This window comes from Podarcis liolepis, assembly GCF_965112155.1.
Source record: "Podarcis liolepis genome assembly, chromosome: 2".
Classification (NCBI taxonomy): domain Eukaryota; kingdom Metazoa; phylum Chordata; class Lepidosauria; order Squamata; family Lacertidae; genus Podarcis; species Podarcis liolepis.
Genome location: NC_139555.1, coordinates 61,473,031 through 61,491,831, shown reverse-complemented (window position 1 = coordinate 61,491,831; position 18,801 = coordinate 61,473,031). Strand labels below are relative to the sequence as shown.

The 18,801-nt window shown below is 44.9% G+C and overlaps 1 protein-coding gene across 1 annotated transcript; it reads left to right on the top strand.

Moving 5' to 3' along the window:
- The first annotated feature begins 7,097 nt into the window (after positions 1–7,097).
- On the top strand, positions 7,098–17,993 carry LOC310700292 (uncharacterized protein). The gene is made up of 2 exons (XM_083489548.1): positions 7,098–7,359; positions 11,473–17,993. The coding sequence occupies exon 2, from the start codon at positions 11,475–11,477 to the stop codon at positions 12,453–12,455; it is 981 nt and encodes a 326-aa protein (XP_083345674.1). The 5' UTR covers positions 7,098–7,359; positions 11,473–11,474; the 3' UTR covers positions 12,456–17,993.
- The last annotated feature ends 808 nt before the right edge of the window (positions 17,994–18,801 follow it).

Genomic DNA, 18,801 nt, shown 5'->3' with positions numbered 1-18,801 from the left:
TTTTAGGGGGAGAAATCAAGGAAAAAAATATTTTCCCACCCAGCCCCAAAGAGCAGCGTACAGGCTGCACACAACCTCTCTCTGCCAGAGGGGTTGCGCGCAGCTATGGAAGAAGGCAAGGCAGCAAGCGGGATGGATCCCGCTCGCTGTTTTGGCTTCCCCTTTAGCCCCGTGCAGCCTCTCCGTGCCCGAGGGGTTGCGCACAGCTATGGAAGCAGGCAAGGCAGTGAGCGGGATGGATCCCGCTCGCTGTTTTGGCTTCCCCTTTAGCCCCGTGCAGCCTCTCCGTGCCCGAGGGGTTGCGCACAGCTATGGAAGCAGGCAAGGCAGTGAGCGGGATGGATCCCGCTCGCTGTTTTGGCTTCCCCTTTAGCCCCGTGTAGCCTCTCCTTGCCTGGAGACACTGCGCAGGGCTAAAGAAGCCATAGCCCCGTGCAGCCTCTCCCTGCCGGAGGGGTTGCGCGCGGCTATGGCACAAGCCTGCATTCGCTCCATAGGACGCACACACATTTCCCCTCAATTTTTGGAGGGGAAAAACTGTGTCCAATAGAGCGAAAAATACGGTAACTATAAAAGATGTAGTTTCTGAAATGGCAGAGCAATACTGCAAGGGAACAGGCTGCTATTTTTTACTCGTGTTTACTAAAAGACACATGATTTAAATAATCAATACATGGAAATTCAAAGTCAGCCTGCAAAGATTACCCCTGTTGCCTCAATCTCTCATTAAAAAATTGTTTTTCACTAACAAGAGAACTCACAGTCCCAGCTAAACATGAGCTCTTGAAACAACATTTTCCATTGTGCTTCTTTAAAAAGAATGGCCTTTGTGTTATTTTCCTCCAGGTTATCTATCTGGGTCTCTGGTGACTTTACAGGTGTGCTACTTCAGTAATTAGCAGAGAGCTCTGAATGAGTCCTGGATGCTGGCTGGCAAAACCAGCCCTGTCTAGCTAATACCCACTCGCTCATTAATGCTTCCCAGCAATTGTCTTTGGTACATACCAGAGTATCTATCACTCATAAAGCACAACAGGTTAATAGGCTATGTAAATATAATTAGATAAGGCAAATACTATCCACCAGGTCTGTCTCCTTTTAATATGCGATATAAATGTGAAGGCCGTCCATGGTCATCCTGTGTTGATCTCTTGTCAGTTGTTTGGTTTTAAAATATATGTTTAAAATATATTTCTAATATATCTCTCAGCAACTGCTTGGTTTGTTTAAACTTATGTTTGTATGCACAACAAAAATTGCATTAGCAATGTGATCCAATGCATGTCTACTCAGAAAGCTCCAGTGCATTCAATATGGCTTACTCCTAGCTAAGTGGATACAGGATTGCTGTCCACAAAAGATTTCTAGATAAACCACAGGGAACAGGCCAAGTTTTAATTTTTCATTGCTCCCCTCCATCTCCCACTAGGTGGAAGTTAAATGTTCTCTAATTAGTTAAGTGATAGCCTCCTTTGAATACAGTACCTGTATCTCCCTGAATTGGACATTCTACCATGGTCCATTCCATTCTCCTGTTCAGGACATACTTGGTGATTCAAGGAGCAGATGGAAATGCTGTGCTCATCCTGGAACGACGGCTGCCTTCAGTAGATTAAGTGAAGATGTCGACCCAATGTGTGGCAGCCATGAAAAAGGCAGATTCTAGGGAGCCTTTGGAACAGAATTGAGAATGAAACTGCTAATTATTACAATGCCGTTGAACAAATCTATGGCGAGGCTGCATTTGGAATATTGTGTACAGTTCTGGTTGCCTTACCTCAAAAAGGATATTGTTGAATGGCAAAAGACTCAGAAAAGGGCAGCCAAAATGATCAAGGGGATGGCAGGACTCCCCGATGAAGGAAGGCTGCAGCGTTTGGGTTTTGTTTTTGTTTTTAGTTTGGAGAAAAGGTGAGTAAGAGGGGGCATGATAGAAGTCTATAAAATTATGCGCGGCCTGGAGAAAGTGGATAGAGAAAAGTTTTTTCCTCCCTCTCTCATGACACTAGTACTCATGAACATCTAACGAAGCTGAATATTGGAAGATTTAGGACAGATTAAAGAAAATGCTTCCTCATACAGTACACAGGCAAACAATGGAACTCCCTCCCCCAAGAGGCAGTTTGGGTGGCTTTAAAAGAGGATTAGTCAAATTCATGGAGCAGAAGGATATCAATGGCTACTAGTCAAGATGGCTAACCTCTACCTCCATAAATTGGGGGCAGCAATGCTTTCGAGCGCCAGGAGACAAGAGTGCTCTTGTACTTGGGTCCTGCTTGCCATTTTCCCACAGGCATCTTGTTGGGCAATGTCAGAACAGGACGCTGGAGCAGATGGACCACTGGCCTGATACAACACACCACATTCGTACCTTGGGTCTTGAACGCCTTGGCTCCCAAACAAATCGGCTCCCGTATGATCGAAACCCGGAAGTGAGTCTTCTGGTTTTGGAACGTTCTTTTGGAAACCGAACGTCCAGCGGGGCTTCCGCAGCTTCCAATTGGCTGCAGGAGCTTCCCACAGCCAAACAGAAGCCACGCTTTGGTTTCCGAACATTTTGGAAGTCAAATGGACTTCCGGAACGGATTCCGTTCGACTTCCAAGGTACGACTGTATTCTTATTCTCTTATGTAGTGGGGGGGGGGTTAGGGGGTGTGTGGGGTGTATGTGTAGTGCCCACCCATACTGTTGGAACTGCCTACCAGAAGAGGCTTATCCCATTAGCCAAGCGTGGGGTGTTGCTACTCCTTAAAGAGGCTGCTGCCACTAGCAGTTTGGCTTCCTCCCTCTGGTTCTGCTTCCAAGCGTGATTCAATTAATTTAGGTAGGTGCCCCTAGGTGGCAGAACAGCAAGCATGGTGTTTCGATTTAAGGACTGAGCTAGCATAGGCACTGGAAGCTCCAGTCACATGGACCTGTCCTTCCTTGCCCCTCCATGGTTGTCTACCTAAGCTGCTGCTGCTTCTTTGGGTGGAGCAAGCACGAGAGTTAGAGAAGGGCTTCACACTTTCACTCTGCCCTATGCTCCTCTCATGCTTCCGGCTTGACTTCTCTGTCTCTTCCCCTTCCCCTAGCAAGAGGGACTGGTGTGACCTCTGTAGGTGTATTCAACAGCTCTTGGTAGTGGAGGACTCTGGATCCTTTCCCCTCCTATCTGCTTCCTGCAATGCAACCTCAGAGCAATGGCCTCTTGGCGAGTGGACAATGAACACCCAGTTAAAATGTCTCTGAATATGTCTTAGTAACAACCACACAGGGTTTCTTGACCTCCCACCCCCAGATTAAAGAATGCCACTTGAAGAAATTGCACATTCTGAGCTTTCAGCCAAGCTTGGAATAACAGACCAGAGAAGCAGCCCCCCCTGCCCCCTGTTCTCGCCTAACATTTTTTGAGTTGGGCGATAGTTCAGCATGCCTCAACCTGCATTTGTGTGGGATCTGAAGCTAGCAGTGTCTTAGCAACATTTCCATTAAATGTTCTGGCAGGATCATGTAATCTGCAGCAACTTTTTTCCCTTTTTTTTTTGCAGTCAGACTAGTGTGGCCTCTCAAACTTATATACAGTTCATCTTAGAACATCTCATAGGCGCCGACTCCATGGGGCTTGAGGGGGCTCGAGCCCCCTCAAAAATTTTTTTGGGGGGGCTCAGCCCCCCCAATAATCTCGGGCGCCCTTCCAACAGAGCGCCGCCGCCGTCCCCCGCCTCCTCCTTCGCCAGCCAGCCAGCCAGCCGCGCGCCCTAATGGCGGGGGCTTCTGCCTCGCTGCTTCGACTGCCAAGGCACTGCCGGAAATCCCGCGAGAACAGGGGAATCCCGACTGGCCACACCTCCCAGCCAGCCAATCGGCTGGCGGGGGGGCGTGGCTTGCCCTATTTAGGGCCGGAGCCACTTTATTTGAATATTCATGAGCTTATTTATTATTCATGAGCTTTCCCGGGCCCCCCCAATATTTTTTACAAGTCCGCGTCCCTGGAACATCTGCCTCCTCTTTGGGACACCGTTGTACACATGCACATCTATCATAGCTGTCAGCATTTCCCTTTTTTAAAGGGAAATTCCCTTATTCCGAATAGGATTCCTCACAAGAAAAGGGAAAGGTTGACAGCTATGACATCTATGCATCCATCGATCTAAAAGATTTATTATATTACCTTCACCATGAAGTCCAAAAGCAGGTTACCACAATACTGTCTAACCATGCAATTAAAAACAAGTGAGACAGTTAATGCAATTGTCAAAAGCAACCAAAAGAAGTACCGTATTTTTCACTCTATAAGACGCACCAGACCACAAGACGCACCTAGTTTTTGGAGGAGGAAAACAAGAAAAAAATATTCTGAATCTCAGAAGCCTGAACAGCAAGAGGGATCGCTGCGCAGTGAAAGCAGCAATCCCTCTTGCTGTTCTGGCTTCTGGGATAGCTGCGCAGCCTGCATTCGCTCCATAAGACGCACACACATTTCCCCTTACTTTTTAGGAGGGGAAAAGTGAGTCTTATAGAGCAAAAAATACGGTAAATTCCCAATGAAATCGGCAAGTACAGGTGAAATGAAGCAGAAATGCTGTATCCCACAATAAGTACTTTAACCTCAAAACACCATAGAAGTTGAAATGTCCCTGCTGGCTGACAGGCCTGCAGCTTTCAAGCCTCAAATTTTGGAACTTCTGGCTGAATGTAGAATATCTGGAATGTTGCACCCAACAAACTATTTCAACCACGCCTGATAAGAATCCAGGTCAGATTTGGGAAATGCTTGGCTGGGAGAGAAACTGTTTTCAAACTGGAGCAGGGGGTTATTGGACTTCAACCCAAGACAGCCAGGTTGCCCAGCGTGGTGTGTGTATGTGTGCATGTGGGGACGGGGTGCAAAGCAGGGTTGGCTCAAGGAGGGTGGCATGGGAAGTTCAATAACATCTGGAGGGCAGAGGTTCGTGTCTCTTTCTCTACCCCTTCCTCCATTAGATGACACCGTTGAGCTCTAAAATGCTCTCTTACACCTCAAGGACTGAGGTTATGTACACAGTGCTATATTTCCTGGCTCCAGTATGCTCCCACCACTGGTATAGAAAGGTATAGTAGTAAAGGCCCACAAAAATATCTTGCCCATTTGGATATTGTTATTCTTAATTGTTTTGCTGCTGCTGCTGCTTTTAACATTGCTGTCCACCATTTTGGATCAACTTGTCCTTTTGTTACTGTTCATTGCTATTTCACAGAATCATAGAATTGTAGAGTTGGAAGGGATTCCTACCCCCATGATTATACTCATTATATTGCTTCATTAGCAAGGTGGGAAAGGCTAGAGATGTCAGAAAGAAAGGAGTAAAAGAAATATCAGTGGGATATCTTAAGTGCTTTTCAGTAATGCACAAGTCTTCTCTAGTCCATAGGATATGTTGGGCACTTTCAAGAATGTTTTCTTCTCCCGCAGTGCTGGGCTCAGGAGCAAATACCCAGAAAGCTACAAGTTAAAGGGCAATCCCATGGTTTCAGTCTGTTAACTAGTTATCTGCTTGCCTGAGCCAGCACTGCCATGCCACCCTCTTCCCTCCACACCCCTACTGATTTATGACATTCCTTTAAAGGTATAAATACTGAAACATTCTTCAGCTTCAGGCACTACAAAAATAAGGGATTCTTCAAAGGTTCCATCTCTGATTTTGACAACCAACTGAAGAAACACCAGAAGAAAAACAGTGGCTTAAGAGGTAAATAAAAGCCTCTTTTATGCTATATTAAAGTAATGCTTTGGACGCAGAACGAGTGCTTTTGAAATATGCATGTGACACTAAAGACATTTAAAAATGCTTTTAGGTCATCAATAATTAAAAGCTGCGGAGCCATATAGAGAAAATGCTTCATTCTGCTTGATGTGATGCATTATTAACATACTTCTGTATGTGGATCAATAAAACCTATAACTAGAGCTGTCAAATCATCCTCTGTCTTTTTATAAAACAAATGTACACAAATTTGCATATTAACAAAACCTCTGTAAATTTGTCCTTTTGAGAATATTAGAGGAAATGCATTGTTCCTCTTAGATGTGAAAAAGGACCTCTTTAAATGTATTTTATTTTGAAATCTTGAAAATGCAGTAAAACACCACAGCCAAAACAGGTCCAAAAAGGCACAAGCTGAAACCTCCTCTATATTATGGAAGGTCCATGTGAAAAGATGTTCAGTCATATTTTAGGGTACAGTTCATAGCAGCTTAAGAAGCGCCCGACTGAACCAGATCAAAGGCCCATCTTGATCAGCATTCTGAAATTAATTCTGACTGAAATTATGTACATTGCAATGTATCATCTGAAAAGCATGAAGGTATTTTTTTCATCTAAACAGACAGCATCTCTAAATGGTGGGGCATTCTCTCTCTCTCTCTCTCTCTCTGTGTGTGTGTGTGTGTGAGAGAGAGAGAGAGAGAGAGAGAGAGGCAGGCAGGCAGGCAGGCAGACAGACAGACAGACAGACAGAGACTGTTTTCTATTTTCTGTGGGGAACCTGACCCTCCAGATATTGCTAGACTGCAATTCCTGGTCATTGGAGCTGGGATAGCTCAGTCAGTAGAGCATGAGACTCTTAATCTCAGGGTTGTGGGTTCAATTCCCATGTTGGGCCAAAGATTTCTGTGTTGCAAGGGGTTGGCCTAGATGACCCTTGGGGTCCCTTCCAACTCTACAATTCTGTGATTGGCCCTGCTGGCTGGGAGTTAGCCAGCCAACATATGGGAGGGGGGAACAGGTTTCATATTCATGCTTTGGAATACAGAGATGAATTTGGTCACCCCAGATTATTTGAAAGCAGAAAGAGAATTCCTGTTAACCGTAGCCTCCACATGCATTTTAATATATATAAAAATTCTACTTCCCACACCAAAAGAAAAGCCAGCAGCAGCTTGGAATTTGGTTTAATGCTCTGCTAACTGCTTCCTACGGATGCAAATGCACAACACATATAGCCACTCCTTTTCCAGTGCCCTGGGCCTATTGAATAATTCAGAAAATAAAGCACAAGTTTGTGCTCTTCTGTTTGCCATGGAGATCATCTCTGAACTGTTATGCTCCCCCCGCCCCTGCCCAGATTCCCTGCTTTCTACCCTTCCAGTAAGACGAGGCACTTATCATATTAGAATGCTTGGGAAACAGAGTGGCATCTACCAGTCTATATTTAGCAGCGGCAGCCAAAAAGCAGCTGAATCAGCTGACTGGAAGCTGCTACCCTGATGTGCAGCCTTGGTTTAGACAGCAACACACTCAGTCCTGGAAATCAAGGAGAACAGACAGCACAGAAGAGAGACGCTGAGCCTGGAGATTTCGAAACAGTCCAGCCGTAGCTGCCACAAACAACAGTCAGGTAAGAAGGGAGCAAGAGCGTTCTAACAGAAAATGTGGTCGGTCATAATGAATGTTGTGGTGAGAATTTAGAGCTCAAAGGAGGCAGGGCTGGGGGGGCAGGGAATAAATATACAAGTATGGATTAGGCCACTGTTGCCAGCTAGTGCTTGCCATTTTTGTGACCAAGGAAGCAGGAAAAACCAGAGGGTGCCTGGAGTAGCGGTGGAGGAAGGGAGCCACATTGTGACCTCTGTTCATAATGACCGTGGGAGCAATAACGCCAGGGAGATCTTTATCTGGTGTGTTTGCCAATCCTACTGATGTAAGCAAGGCTTACTACCAGTGTACTACTACGCTGCGCCAAGGACCTGATGTGAAAAGGTCAGTTACATCGGGGTTTCGATGCATCGTGGGGCTACGACATCAAGCCTAATTCTAGGACTTTCCCCCCTGTTCCCGCCTCATTTCCCCAACACCCACTTGGTGCAGCATCTTGCCTGATGAAGCCTTCAAGTGAAATCAACAGCTTAGTAATTTGTGACATTTTGGATACTCCTAATAAAGGCCCTGCACAACTGTGGGAGTTAATAAAGGGAAGAGGAACACACACACAGAGAGAGATTAAGATGCTACTAATCGCTTTTAAAGTAAGCTTTCCCCACACCAGCCAGTAAATACTGAATTTTATTGCCTTTTTTTCTTATCAAGTTGCCACTGTTACATTTTGCATTCCTTGGGGCTGGTTCCCACCATCTTCCTGTCATCTGGCTACCTCCCTATTTCTTCAGCCTGGAGCCTCCCATCTTTTTGGGACTACAACTTCACCAGGTTGGCAAAGGTTGGCGTAGCCTATCAGGAAACCTGACCACCACAGCAGGTGAGGGACAGGGACTGAGGAAAGGGCCAAGGGGAGAATGAACAGGAAGAGACATGCCTCCATTTTCTTTTGATTCAACTGGACATTTAAATGGCAAAAGTCCACTGCCTGGGGCAGTGTCTGGAAAGCTTAAAAAAAAGTAAGATTTCCTTTTAAGTGACTAGACATAGCAGTTTGAGAAGAGCAATAAAGCTCTCACAGCGTACCTTTAAAGCACATGACTTCCCCCAAAGAACCCTTGGAACTGTAGTTCACCACGCGCAGAACTGCAATTTCTGACAGAACTACAATTCCTCTTAAAAAGCTGCAGTTCCCAGGATTCTTTGAGGGAAGCTACGCAATTTAAATGTATGGTGTGGATGTGACCTGAATTCAGTGTCCCCTGGGCCCTGTGAGTAAACAGGAAAAGGTGGAAAGAGCTATTTGTTGTGCAGTTGTAGGTATAGAGAGCTGTTGAGTAAAGTGTTATAGAAGTCAGGGCAACTGCTATGGGACATATATCCTTCCCATATCAAGGAGAAAGGAATTATCCTTTTGAGGTAGAACTACCCCCGGCTTTTAAACTGGTTTGAATCTGCCTTGTATTCCCTGGAAGAATCTTAGGAATTGTAGTTTGGTAAGAATGCTGAGGGTTCTTTGCAATTACCCTGGCTAAGATTTGCTTTGTAGCCATAACCAATATTTCGTGGCTCCATGCTCCTGAATTTATCCCCAACTCCTACTCCCAAACTTTTTCCTTACCCATCATTCCGCAAACTCAACTATATAGCAAAAATGGCAATGTGGTCTGTGCTCTGGTAACCTCTAGGTTAGATTACTGCACTGGGGCTGCTGCTGAAAACTGTTTGGAAACTTCAGCTTGTGCAGAATTCAGCAGCCAGGTTGCTCACCGAGGCAAGATGGTTTGAGCATACTACGCCAATCCTGGCCCAACTGTACTTGCTACCAAATAGTTTCTGGCTCCAATTTAAAGTGACGGCTTTGACCTGTAAAACCTTAAATGGCTCAGGACCACAATGCATCAAGGACTAACTCTCCCCATATGAATGGACCCAGACCCTGAGACCATCCTCTGAGGGCTTCTCTGTGTGCCTCCTGCATTAGAGGTCCAAAGGGTGGTAACACAAAAATGGGCCTTTTCTGTGGTGGCTCCCCATTTGTGGAACGCTCTCTCCAAGGAGGCTTCATTCATATTGCTAGGTACCTCATCAACCAGGCCTTGGGCTGGTTAAACAATCTATAGTGTTTTAAATGTGTTGGGAGTATTGATGGTGGCGGTGTTATGTGTTTTACGTTGCAAACCACCCTGTGCTCTTCAGATGAAGGGTGGCATATAAATCTAATAAAGTATAACAACAATAATTGCAGGCTTGGGGAAACCCAAAGTTTGACAGAGGTACAAATTGCTTTAGAAAGAAAACACTAACCCAGGGAAATAGTTTATTACTAATATTTGGTTAACAATGTTTGTATGCTGTTTTTCAACCATAATGGTTCTCTTACTCTCTCTTAAAAATGTGGTGGGAGGTGCAGTGCAAGGGATATGATTTGTACATTTCCCTTTCTATGGGTGGAAAGGCCCACTCCTGTGCAGAAGGAGATTTGGATCCACTGGAGTATGGATCCCCACCCCACAGAGCCCATGGGGAGAACATAGGTAAAGGTAAGGGACCCCTGACCGTTAGGTCCAGTCGTGGCCGACTCTGGGGTTGCGGCGCTCATCTCGCTTTATTGGCCGAGGGAGCCGGCGTACGGCTTCCAGGTCATGTGGCCAGCATGACTAAGCCGCTTCTGGCAAACCAGAGCAGCACACGGAAATGGCGTTTACCTTCCCGCCAGAGTGGTACCTATTTAACTACTTGCACTTTGACGTGCTTTCGAACTGCTAGGTTGGCAGGAGCAGTTCGGGAGCTCACGGGAGCTCACCCCATTGCGCGGATTTGAACCGCCAACCTTCTGATTGGCCACCCGCGTCCCTATTCTCAAATAAACATAGTCTCAAATAAACACCACAGAAAGGGGAAGGGGAAAAAGAAAAACACCACCACCTCGTCCCAGTCTGAATCTTCTGAATTTAGTAGTTCCTCCACCTCAAATTTTCCTCATCTCATCACTTTGCCCTATCTGGTTATTTATCGAATTGCTATCCTATTCTCCTTCACACCCATAGGAGCCGAGGGTGGCACCCAACCAAGTAACAAAACAGTGAAAACATAAAATAAAAAATTATTTAAAATATCAACTTTGTCTATTTAAAAAAAATAAAATATATAAAACACTCCACAAGCATAAACACTTATATATCCGGAAATTTATATTCAGTCCAAGGGTTAAGCAGTGTTCCTAAACTTGGGTCTCCTGTTGTTGTTGCAACTACAATTCCCACCATCCCTGACCACTGCTTCTGGTAGCTAGAGATGATGGGAATCCAAAAACAGCTAGAGATCCAAGTTTGGAAAACTCTGGGTTAAACTATCAGGGCTGGCTACAACTAACCAGCCCAGCTAGGAGAAGCCCACAAAGACTTCCATGCAACAGGGCTTTCATCCCTCTCCTTCCTCCATGCTCCCCTTCAGTTGCCTCGTGGGGCTGAGGAGAACCCACAGAACAGCACACAGGGTGAGGAGAGGGGAGATTGTTCCATCAGGCAAGTACCAACTTGTACAACTTGTACCAACAGAGTGATAACCTTAGAGCATGGGTAGGCAAACTAAGGCCCGGGGGCCGGATCCTGCCCAATCGCCTTCTAAATCCGGCCCGCGGATGGTCCGGGAGTCAGCATGTTTTTACATGAGTAGAATGTGCCCTTTTATTTAAAATGTATCTCTGGGTTATTTGTGGGGAGTAGGAATTTGTAAAACCCCCCCCAAAAAAATAGTCTGGTCCCCAACAAGGTCTGAGGGACAGTGGACCGGCCCCCCGCTGAAAAAGTTTGCTGACCCCTGCTTTAGAGCTATACTGAACTCCTCCCATAGAGAACTACAATATCTACCAATAAAATTTATCCTGTCCCACTATCATCCACAAACACCTATCATTTTATAGAAGATCCTTTCACCTAACATGCATGTTGCCAGCTACAACACACACACACAGCAAATGCAAACCAACTTATAATTTTCACAAACGTATTCTGCTTCAGGAGAAACTTTCCATTTATTAAGCTATGATGCTTGCTTATAAAGTGTGACCATTACAGCAACATCTTTGTAGTGCATTCCCATTGGCTAATTATATCCTGCATATTCTTTACAGTAATGGCTCCCCGGATAAGACTGAACATAGCAAAGCCTCTTCCCACCATAAGTGAAGCCCTTGAGGATATTCTAGATGACATAACAAGCAACACAAAAGGTTTTGGAAATGCTTGCATGAGTCCAGATTCTTCTTCTGGTGAAGACTACCTTCAATCTATCTGCCAGCTGGCAAGACCTACCTTCCCAGTCCTACCAGAAAGTCAGCGTAAAGTCCAAGACACAGAGAAACTGGGAATGTTGCATAATAGTCACAGGGTCTTCAGCTTGTCTGAGACACCCAAAATGGTCTCCAGGTATAAAATAACTGACTTTCTGCCTAATGTGAGGGCATTCGAAAGAAATAGCTCCATTCTAGATCGTATCAAAACCTACTCGAGCTCTAAAGTCGACCCACTAGAAGAGTTATACACAGAAGCTGAGAGGACTCATCGGTGGAGATGTCCTAATGGAAGTGAGAACACTGAGAATTCACAACATAATTTTCAAGACATCAGTGTATCTGAACCTCGAGAAAAAGCTATGGAGAAACCAGGTGCTGTCAGCTTCCCCAGACTTCCCTCCCCAAGACCAATGCAAAGAGAAAACAGCTGCCCAGAGCTAAAAAGTCTGAGAAACCAAGGCAAGATGCCAACTCTGGAAAGTAGCCCATATCAGAAAGAGACTGACCCTCTCATTGTTAATGGTAAATCGATCTGGCTGCACCCACCCAGAGAAACTCCACCAGACACCAAGATTTTGAGATATTCACAAAGGGGGCAGCAGACTCTGAAGGCAGCAGCTTTCCCTGAAAGAGAGCAGCAGCCAAAGCCTTTCATTTATAATCACAATGTGAAGGGAGAGGTGAGCAACCGAGCAGGCTGTGTAGGATACTTCCACGTTGACAAAAGAAACACAAGCTGTGACTGGATTTCAGAATACCAAAGTGCTTGGAAAGAAGCAAAGGTGAGAGCTTGCCTGCTGCCTGCCATTGCAGAATCATGAATTGCTACTTTATGCGAAGAAAAGATGGAGAGTTTATGTGCAGCCTCTGTCCGCTGCAAAGTGCATTGTCCAAATGACCTGGAGAACATTCAGAGCTTCAGAGTGTCAAGTGTGGAGAAGAAATTGCAGCGCTGAAAGGAGAATGCATTGCAGACTCGGTGATTTTAGCTATTCAGATAATGAGTTGTAATGATTATACATTTTGTAACCCCTTGTATCTTTGGCTCTGTGGAAATAGATGGTCCCCCCCTATCCTAACTAAGTTCCTCTCTTAAGTGCGCTCAGAGTTCATCTATAAAGTTCTGTAGAAGCATTTCTTGACAGCAGAATTTTATAATTCTGCATGTGCAGATCCTGCACAGAAATATTAGCTGTGCAAACATTTTTTAAAAAATTAATCTAGAAAACAGAGTGGAAATACATAGGCTTCATCTACCCACCCAAAGAGCAACTTCAGTCTTGCTGGATTTTTAGTATCATCGCTACCAATGCAAAATAGAAAACTAGTCCAGAATGGCCTAGAAGCAAAGGCCTAAGTTAATAAGGGCATAAGGACACAAGAAAAGGCCAGCTGGACGAGACCAAAAGGTTTGTTCAGTCCAGCATCCTGTTTCTCACATTGACCCACCTGGGGAGTCCCCAAGCAAGGCACAAAGTCCATAGCTCAGTGGCTGAGCATCTGCCTTACACGCATTGAACCTTACAAGTCCCAGGTTCAATCCCCAGCATCTCCAGGGAAAGTTGGGAGGACTCCTACCTGAAACCCTGGAGAGCGGCTGCCAATAAGCGTAGACAACCCTGAATGGGATGAACCAGTCGCCTGGCTCAGTATAACACAGGCTGCACTTTGTTGGTGCCACACTATTCAAACAACATGCTGCCTCTCAAAATGGAGGCTTGATATAGCCATCATGACTAATGGCTGCTGACAAACCTTTATCCTCCGTGAATTTGTCTAACCCCGCCTTAGAGCCATTTACGACAATCACATATTGTAGCTTCAAGTCCCACAACTTAATTAATCTGCCGTGTGAAAAAGTTGTCTCCCTTGATCGTCAGGTTCCCAGGTAGATTATATATACTCATATGCAGAAGTTGCAGTGTCAGCTACTCAACATTCCCTGTTGCCTGTTCCTCTTAGCCTTGGTCATTTCTCCCTCCCTGCCGTCCTTTTTATAGGGCTTTGGCCCTGCCGCTCAGCTGCCACTTCCTTGGAGGAAGTCAGGTCCCAGCTGCTTCCTGAACAATGGTCCAACAACCCTTTAGCCAGCTCCTTTTCACCTCCGCCAAGTTACATCTGCTAAGTCATATAAACAAAGACTTTTTATTTGTTCTGTAAGCATAATAATGAAGCAACATTATTTTTGGCTTTTGGTTACTCTAGTCTAGAATAAGCCGTAAGGGAACACAGTACTTTCTTCACTGTATTGAAGCAGAAGTGCAAAGTTCCTGTTTCTCTTAGGCGACCTGTCATTTGGTCCAAGGGAGAGAAACAAGCTGGTGCTTGACACCTTTTGGTGTCCAGCTCTGAGTGGCTCCCAGAACCTTTTCCTCTTTTTTTACACTTATATGGAAAGTGATGTTTTAATGCAGCTTATGTCTATTGATATAAAATTCATAAACAGAAGGCTGGTGACTCTGTTTCGCTCTAATTTGGAGGGACCAAGCAAGGCTTGCCTGGAGGTTACTGCTCATTTTCTCTGGCATCAGCTGAACAGGGTCAGGCTGCCAGTATTTATCTGAACTTCTCTTGCTACTTGTCTAGTGTTGTTATTTAGGGTTTTTTTAAAAGAAACAAACCCATTTTGCATTTGCAACCCAGCTGGCAGTGTGCCATCCCCCCCCCAGCATGTTGCACTACTACTTTCTGCATCAACATTATTAGCAATTAATTTTAGATTATGTCCAGTATCCAGCTATTACTGTTCAAAGGGCTGCTTCTCATGCTATCACATTGGCAAGTATGGGATATGGGCCTTTGGTTAATTTGGTTACATCTAACTTGGATAGACATTTCTCTCTGTCTCTTCCTAGTATGTACATGTAATGTGGACTCAGAACTAGCATGTGGCATGTATGAAAGCCAAGAGCTGTGTCTCACTTTGATTTGTTGCTGGATATAAGGTCATCTATCCACTAACTTTGCAATGTTTGAAGTGGACCAAAGAGAAACCCTGCAGTTGCCATGTTGTGCAGTTGGCTGTTGTTAAGTGTGGCCCAAAGAGGCCATTTATTTAGTGTGCTGTTCCAAGAAACCTTGATTTTTAAAGATTATACATATGAGGGGTATTAACATTTACAAACCCATCCCTCCTTGTGTTGGAAGAGGTGATATGAACATCCATGTCATGTCAGCCTTGATTGATAAGGAAGCCTCCATTGTGAATGGGGTAAGTCGGAATCTTGTCTCCAGTATTAGTGCAAAATCATGATATCAGCTGGAAATAAAACCTCACTTCAGTCCAAGAACAAAGTTGCCAGTATATTTAGTGGTATAGTCTGCAATCCTAGAGTCACTTAACTAGGAGTAAACCCAGCTGAATAACTCAATAGCACTTACATTATAGGATTGCTGTGCTAGCTGCCTTCTTTATACTTATGGTACAATGGGCACTAAATCACTTCAGACTTCAGATGGGGAAAAATATTTTTAAGGCTCCCTTATGTTTTGTCTTCAATCTCTCTGCAAATAGAAACCCAGGACAGCAAGGAAATAGCTGGCAATTAAACTTTTCTCCCTGATGTGATAGGGTGGGGTGTTTTTTTGTTCAACTAGAGGGAGCATTTGAAAGCAGTACCCACTTGTGTGTGCCTTCACACACTTACAAATATCATGTAGGGTGATTCTCTTTCCAGCTTAAAAGGTACCCCTGCCCGTACGGGCCAGTCTTGACAGACTCTAGGGTTGTGCGCTCATCTCACTCTAGAGGCCGGGAGCCAGCGCTGTCCACAGACACTTCCGGGTCACGTGGCCAGCGTGACAAGCTGCATCTGGCGAGCCAGCGCCGTTTACCTTGCGGCTGGTAAGCGGTCCCTATTTATCTACTTGCACCCGGGGGTGCTTTCGAACTGCTAGGTTGGCAGGCGCTGGGACCGAACGACGGGAGCGCACCCCGCTGCGGGGATTCGAACCGCCGACCATGCGATCGGCAAGTTCAAGGCGCTGAGGTTTTACCCACAGCTCCACCCGCGTCCCTTTCCAGCTTAGCCACTGGCAAACCTCTTGATTTCAGTAAGCCCTGTAATTCCATGGCCCAGTTTCTAATGAGGCTACTAATGACAAATCATTCCTGTTTAAATGTGCAGTGAATCAAAGGGTTGATTATACATGAGTTGTATATTTTTGCCATGTGCCATCTACAGCGACCCGTGTAACATATATAGATTTCTGTCATCGTCAAACTCCTAAGAGCATAGCACACTGCAAGCTAACTGTATTGCACATTTCAGAAGCTTAAAAGAGACATCTCATCAAACGTGCAATTTACTATATCGTCATTATTGAAATGCGCTTACCAAAAATGTTCTAACTAGAATCAGTGCTCATTCATGCTTTCTATTCAATCAATAGCTGAAATGAAAAAGCACAGACATTTCCATGGTGTTTACTGCTAATCAAGCTAGTGCAGCCTTTGGGGGAACGAAAACTGATAACAAAATCAGTTACATGGTCCAAAAATGCAAATTGCTATAAGCATACGTGGGACAAAGCTCATAAGTCACTCCCCGCAGTGTCATATGTCTTTGTGAGCTGCCTTGTGGATTCTGTCGTGAGCAGAAGGCAGGGTAAAAATAAAATTAATGTTATGCTCTAAAGCTTCAACCTACACAAAGCTAATTAGGAGTATGTGCCATGGAAATTGGTGTGACGCACTTCCAAGTAAACATGCATTACTGGGAAGTAAGCTCCATCGCACTCCCTGAGGTTTCTAAGTAAACATGATTTTAGAGCTGGGATGTAAACCCCCCTGGAAGAAAAATGCTTTAGAAAACAAAACCATCAGGAAAAAGCAGTTAAGTGTATATGGGAGAAATTGACAGCTAGATCACTACTCCCCCCCCCCCCCAAGAGTACAGCTTGACTGATTTGACTATTCCCTTATATTTTTCTGCTGTACCGTAATGTCAAAAAAACTGTGGTACAAATTGCCACCTTAATTTCCGCCCCACAGCTATGATTCTTGCACACTTACTTAGAAGTAGCTTTCTGTGGGACAGTTTGTGCGTGCAGGAGTGCCACATCAAAAACTTGTTACTGCATGTGTGCTTGTATGGGCATACCCACAAACAGAAGTTCCCAATCATCTCACCCACCCACTTTGCCTTACCATGGCGTGGGTTCGCACATTCAGCTGCCAGGCAACAGAGCACAGAAAATGCATTTGTAAATCAGGGCAGCAATATAAATCTTGCACAAGAAGGTCGCAGCCAAAGTAATAATCTAAGATGGCCTTTAAGCTTCCTGGAATTGTCTGAAAACAAAGAAAAGTCGAGTCCTCTAGCCATCCAAAGCAGCTAGGAAGCTTTTAAATAGAGGTGCTTCTATAAGTATGCTTTACATTTCTTTTTAGCACCTCTTCCTGTCTCCCTGCTCCCACATATCTTAATCCGATTCTGAATATCCCTTCAATGTCAAAAGTGATTTGCAAGTGAAATGAAATTCATAGCCAGCATCCCCTGGACCATGCTGAAAGGTTTTTTTGTATCCTTGAGATTGGATTTAAGACACTTAGAGCGGCATTTAACCAACTTGTTGCACTAGTGCAGGCATGTCCAAAGTCCATTTTGGGGGCCTAATCTGGCCCACCGGTTAGTTTAATCCAGCCCCTGTGACAGTTTATTTCCTGGGGCAAAATCCTAAAAAAAACCTTAACATCAACAACTTTGGTTTGCCCTCTGGTTGGCCCCCACGGCCCTTCACGTCATCAAATCTGGCCCTCTTTGAAAAAAGTTTGGCCACCACTGCACTAGTGGAAGCTAGTGAAATGAGTTCCTGCATTGCTTATCGTGTGGCAGTGGCTTCCAGCGTGATCTCCGAGATCTCGTGGAACTCTTTGTGAGATCTTGCCAAAAGCCACCACCGCATACCCTGGTTGTGTGATGTTGAATTCCACTTGCAGTCGTTGTGTTTGATATTCTTTCTCCATCTACGATAGTTCTCAAGTTTTTGCTCTGCAGAACACCCAAGCTCTTCAGTCCAGAAGTATATTGTTTGGAGATTACCGCCCTTATATGAATGGATTCCAATAGGCCAACCTTGGTCAACCTGAACTACAGCTTCCCTCAGTCTCTGGCAGCATGGCCATGCCAACTGGGCCTGATGGGAGTTGTAGTCCCAAACATCTGGAGGGCACCAGATTGGCCAAGGCCTCTTCTGCATTGAAATATATCCTCCCCCCCCCCCAGTATACCATCTATCAAGGGATTTGTGAAAAGTCAGTGCCTAGCTAGCAAATCTGCTGTGCTATATGTAGGATTTTGATCCTGATAACGATGTGTGCGCTTTGAGAATTTATGCAAATAAATGTGTAATAGCTCTCTTTTGCTGTGGTGATTAAAATCACATTTCTCTTATTGTCACAAACCACAGAATGAAAAAGGGAAATGGGGAAAGGCAATCTCATGGAACCAGCTGGACTCCCAAGACAGAGAAAATTGCTTCTACTGTTGTTACAACTAAATTCAAATCCAGTTTGTTCTCATAGAATCAGAGTGTTGGAAGGAACCCTGAGAATCATCTAATCCAATCCGCTGCAGTGCAAGAATATGCAGCTGTCCCTTAGCGGGACTGAACCTGCAGCCTTGACATTGTCAGCACCACTGAGCTAGCCCGTTTCATTGTTATACATGAACTCCAGGGGTGTGTGTGTGTGTGTGTGTGTGTGTGTGTGTGTGTGTCACATTGTGTGTGAGGGGGGGGGATATATATGGGCGGGGTATAAATAATAAAATTATTATTATTATTATTCAGAGGTATACAATGAACTATGAAGATTAGTATTACATGCTTATTGAGAGCTGCACCACTATGTTCAGAAAAACATTTTTGTTACTAATTTAAACCACTGCTTTCTCACGCCACCCCCGTCTCGCATTTCAGACAGCCTTCTCTTCCCTTTCCTTTCCTCACCTGAAAAGTTGTTCTGCACTGTTACCTCTTTTGCTCTCTTTTCCCACTCTGTACCCCACAATACTTTTTTTTTTAATCTCTGCACTACCACTTGTGAATCTGTCCTTTCACATACATACACATGCTTCCTTCCTTTTTGGGAGTGTGTCTAGCTAAGCTGCTGTAACTCCACCATACAACCAATGACCTTCCTCACTATGTGGTGGCAGCAATCCA